Source organism: Chiloscyllium plagiosum, chromosome 8 (assembly GCF_004010195.1).
Source record: "Chiloscyllium plagiosum isolate BGI_BamShark_2017 chromosome 8, ASM401019v2, whole genome shotgun sequence".
Taxonomy (NCBI): Eukaryota; Metazoa; Chordata; class Chondrichthyes; order Orectolobiformes; family Hemiscylliidae; genus Chiloscyllium; species Chiloscyllium plagiosum.
In genome coordinates, this window is record NC_057717.1 from 86,243,387 (window position 1) to 86,247,482 (window position 4,096).

The following is a 4,096-nucleotide window of genomic DNA, read 5'->3' on the forward strand; positions in this document are numbered from 1 at the left end:
ACTCTGCAGCCTTCTGGACTCCATATAGAGTTCAACAACTTTAGGTCTGGAGGTGTCCTTACCCCTACCCCCACACACCAGGCCTTGTTATCACAGCCTGCTATTACACACAACTCATTGTTCACCATGAACTGTCCCTATTAATAGCTATTCACCCTCCCAGCCAGATCATTATCCACTCCTTTGTCTGTCCAGCAGAGACATACAGCATAGAAACAGACACTCAATCAGTCCACCTCGTCCATGCTGACCAAGTTTCACAATGACTACTTTCATTTGCCTGTATTTGGCTCATTTCCGTTAAAACCTTTCCTATTGTACCTGTCCAAATGTCTTAAAAAAGTTGTAACTGTACCTGCATCTACCACTTCCTCAAGGAGTTCTTTTCGCATACAGTCCGTGACTGCTCTAAAATAAATCCCCCTTTTCTCTGTCTCTGGGCTCTATCTCCACATATAGTTTTCTCCTTATTTCTTCCTCCACTGTATCTTTTGTATAAAATCTGACATTTTTCCAGCTACCATCTCTTCTGAAAAGGGTCACTCCTCGTGAAATGTTAACTCTGATTTCTGTCCACAGATGCTGCCAGACCGGCTGAGATTTTCCAGCAATTTCTGTTATTCTTTATGGCATCACCAACATCTTGGACAGCTGCAACAAATCATCCCAATTCCTGTACTCAAGCTCTGACTGAATGAAAGCAAGCATCACTTTAAATGTGTTGACTTCTTCTTGTTCCTTCCTTGAGCAGGAACGATTTCTCCCTATCTACTCTATCCAGCATGCTCATGATTTTGAAAACGTCTATCAAATCTCCTCTTAGCCATCTTCTTTACAAGGAGAGCAGTCCCACATTTTTCAGTCTATCTTCATAACTTTCTCATTCCGGGAAACATTTTTGTAAATCACTTGTGTGTTCTCTCCAATTCTCGTCTTTCCTATTATGTGGCACCCACAACTGTATACAATACTCTACATGTGACACCTGCAGACCTAAAGTTGTTGAACTCTATATGGAGGTCTAACAGGTTCTGGTACAACTTGTACCTTGTACAATACATTCCCATTAGTAACGTTGAGGAAATTGAATGCTTGATTTACTGCTCTCCCTGCCTGTCCTCCCACCATTAGTGATCTGTGTATATATACAGCCAAGTCCCTCCACTCCTGCACTCCCTTTAGAATTGTATCCTGTAATTATGTGACTTTTTGTACAATAGTTAGCAACTGCTAATATTTCTCCATCTTCACTCTCCAAAGATCAGTACACACATTCTAGGTGAAGCAGCATTAGCTTATATATTTGAATATTGTCTACTTTACTCACTGCTCAGAGTGTGGTATCCTTTATGCTGGCGAGATGAACACTGACTGGGCGACCACCTTACAGAGCACCTTTATTCTGTCTGTAGGAATGACCGTTACCTCCTAGTTGCTTGCCTTTTCAATAAATCACCTTGCTCTCAGGCTAACATTTCTGTTCTGACCACAAGACAATAAAATGAAAGAACTGTATTTTGTTTTATTTGAAGTGGTCTGATCCACACTGTAAACATTCCAAACAAGCAAAGGTTTAAATTCTTGCACACATTTATCACATAGAGGGGCTATTCCAGATTCAAAACGAGAAAAGGCATCAGGGAGGATTTTGCAGTGGAGTCAGCTGATGTTTCGTTCCTGCGTAACTAACACTCACAGCCTGGGCTCCAGAATTCAAAAGGTGAAGGGCAAAAATGCCCTGGTGCCTCAGAGCAGGGAGGAGGTGTCATTAGATAGCTGTGGCAGCCCTTCTTTGCTTTGATTCCCCAAAAAAGATCTGCAACTTGGAAAATACTTGAGGAGGGTGAATACAAACAGAAAGTTAAGCTTGCCATGAAGTGGCTGGTGTTCAAAATTTATAGCGCATGCTCATCTCTGGCAGAGTGGACATTGAGTAGAAAATGTAAAATTCTCACAGATACATACATTCCTGGTTCAGACAATTACTATAGCATGACATTAAGCAGAATAATACAATAAAATTGGTTGAAATAAGTTTTCTAGGCAGGAAAAAAAACAGGCAGAATTAAATTCTGTCAGGTATTTCTTTCTGATGTGCCTTAAAGATAGGGGTAAGATGTGCTGTTTGTTTTGGTATTTTGAACAACTGAAATTAAAAAGATGAGAGGTTATTGTACCTTGGGCAGGGGAGTTAGCCTGATTGATGAGGCCAAGATTCATATCTAAAATCAGAAGGTAGACATGGAAACAAAAATAAGTTCAGGTTTTTCCCTAATGTCTGGACAGCACGTTATTTGAAATGACAGAAAACTGGGCGTTCACAAATGTAGTTCAGTTTCTGACTACACGAGTAGACATTCCATCTCCCATCACTCTTCATACCGCCACAAGCTTCATAACTCCCAAGGTCTTTTGGTTCACCGGGGGCCCAAAACCTAAACAATAATAAAAAGATTCCATGAGCACGACTTACACTGACTTCACCAGCAGGCGCCATCCTGACTGGCAACTCCTAAAAACTAACACATCGCCAAAAAGAAAAACCCGTTAAGATTCAGTCCATTGTCTCTCCTCTGTCTGTTGTGTGTGCAATCCTGAAACTTATTAAGAAAGGTTTACATTACAATATTATGGGACCTTTGTAAATCACTAACTTAACTTCAGCTGGAACATTTTGTCCAGGGCTGGGCACCATATTTTAGGAAGGATATTGAAACTTCAGAGAGGATATCAGGCAAATTGATTAAGGGAGCACCAAGGATGAGGAGCACCAGTTATGTTGGGGTGGGAAAGAAAGTGGCTGGAAGCAGTAAATTGATAACTATCATATAATTTGTTACTGGTTGATTAAGTGGAGTCAGTGGTAATGTCACTGAGCTAGTAATCTGAAGGTTCCAGGCTAATATTCTGGGGATGTCAATTTGTGGTATTGTGTGAGGGAATGGAGGCTGGTACAAATACAACATCAGGGTGGGTACATGAATAGGAAGGGTTTAGAGGGATATGGGCCGGGTGCTGGCAGGTGGAACTAGATTGGGTTGGGATATCTGGTCGGCATGGACGGGTTGGACCGAAGGATCTGTTTCTGTGCTGTACATCGCTATGACTCTATGTCTCACAAACCTTGATTGAGTTTGTGGGCGGCACAGTGGAACAGTGGTTAGCACTGCTGCCTCACAGCGCCAGAGACCCGGGTTCAATTCCCGCCTCAGGCGACTAACTGTGTGGAGTTTGCATGTTCTCCCCATGTCTGTGTGGGGGTGCTCCGGTTTCCTCCCACAATCCAAAGATGTGCAGGTCAGGTGAATTGGCCATGCTAAATTTCCCGTAGTGTTAGGTAAGGGGTAAATGTAGGGGTATGGGTGGGTTGTGCTTCGGCTGGTCGGTGTGGACTTGTTGGGCCGAAGGGCTGGTTTCCACACTGTAATGTAATGTAAATGTAAAAAATGTTATGAGTTTTTTGAGGAAGTAACTAAGATGAGGGCACAGCAATAGACAACTTTACTTGGACCTCAGTAAAGGTTCCATATGGTAGACTAATTAGTAAAGTTAGATCACATTTGATCCAGAGTGAACTTGCCAATAGGATACAGAATTGGCCTGATTGTAGAAGACAGGTGGTGGAGGGTTGTTTTTCAAACTGGAGGCTTATGACCAGCAGCGTTCCATAGGGATTGGTGCTGGGTCCACTTTTGTTTGTTATTTACATAAATTATTTAGACGAGAATGTAGAAAGTTTGGTTAGTAGGTTTGCAGATGACATCAAATTTGGTGGTATAGAGGACATAAAGAGTCATAGAGATGCACAGCATGGAAACGGACTCTTCAGTCCAACCCGTCCATGCCAACCAGATATCCCAAACCAATCTAGTCCCACCCGCCAGCACCCGGCCCATATCCCTCCAAACCCTTCCTATTCATATACCCATCCAAATGCCTCTTAAATGTTGCAGTTGTACCAGCCTCCACCACTTCCTCCGGCAGCTCATTCCATACACGTACCACCCTCTGTGTGAGAACGTTGCCCCTTAGGTCTCTTTTATATCTTTCCCCTCTCACCCTAAACCTATGCCCTCTAGTTCTGGACTCCCCCACC

General features: G+C 42.8%; 1 protein-coding gene across 1 annotated transcript in view; it reads right to left on the bottom strand.

Annotated features, from left to right (window-relative positions):
• Positions 1-1,502: 1,502 nt before the first annotated feature.
• The window catches only part of LOC122552351 (C-type lectin domain family 10 member A-like), an 18,098-nt gene continuing 15,504 nt past the window's right edge, over positions 1,503-4,096 (bottom strand). The window contains exon 4 of the mRNA XM_043695100.1: positions 1,503-2,435. Coding sequence (XP_043551035.1) covers positions 2,291-2,435 — 145 coding nt within the window. The 3' untranslated portion in view covers positions 1,503-2,290. The remainder of the gene's footprint in view (positions 2,436-4,096) is intronic.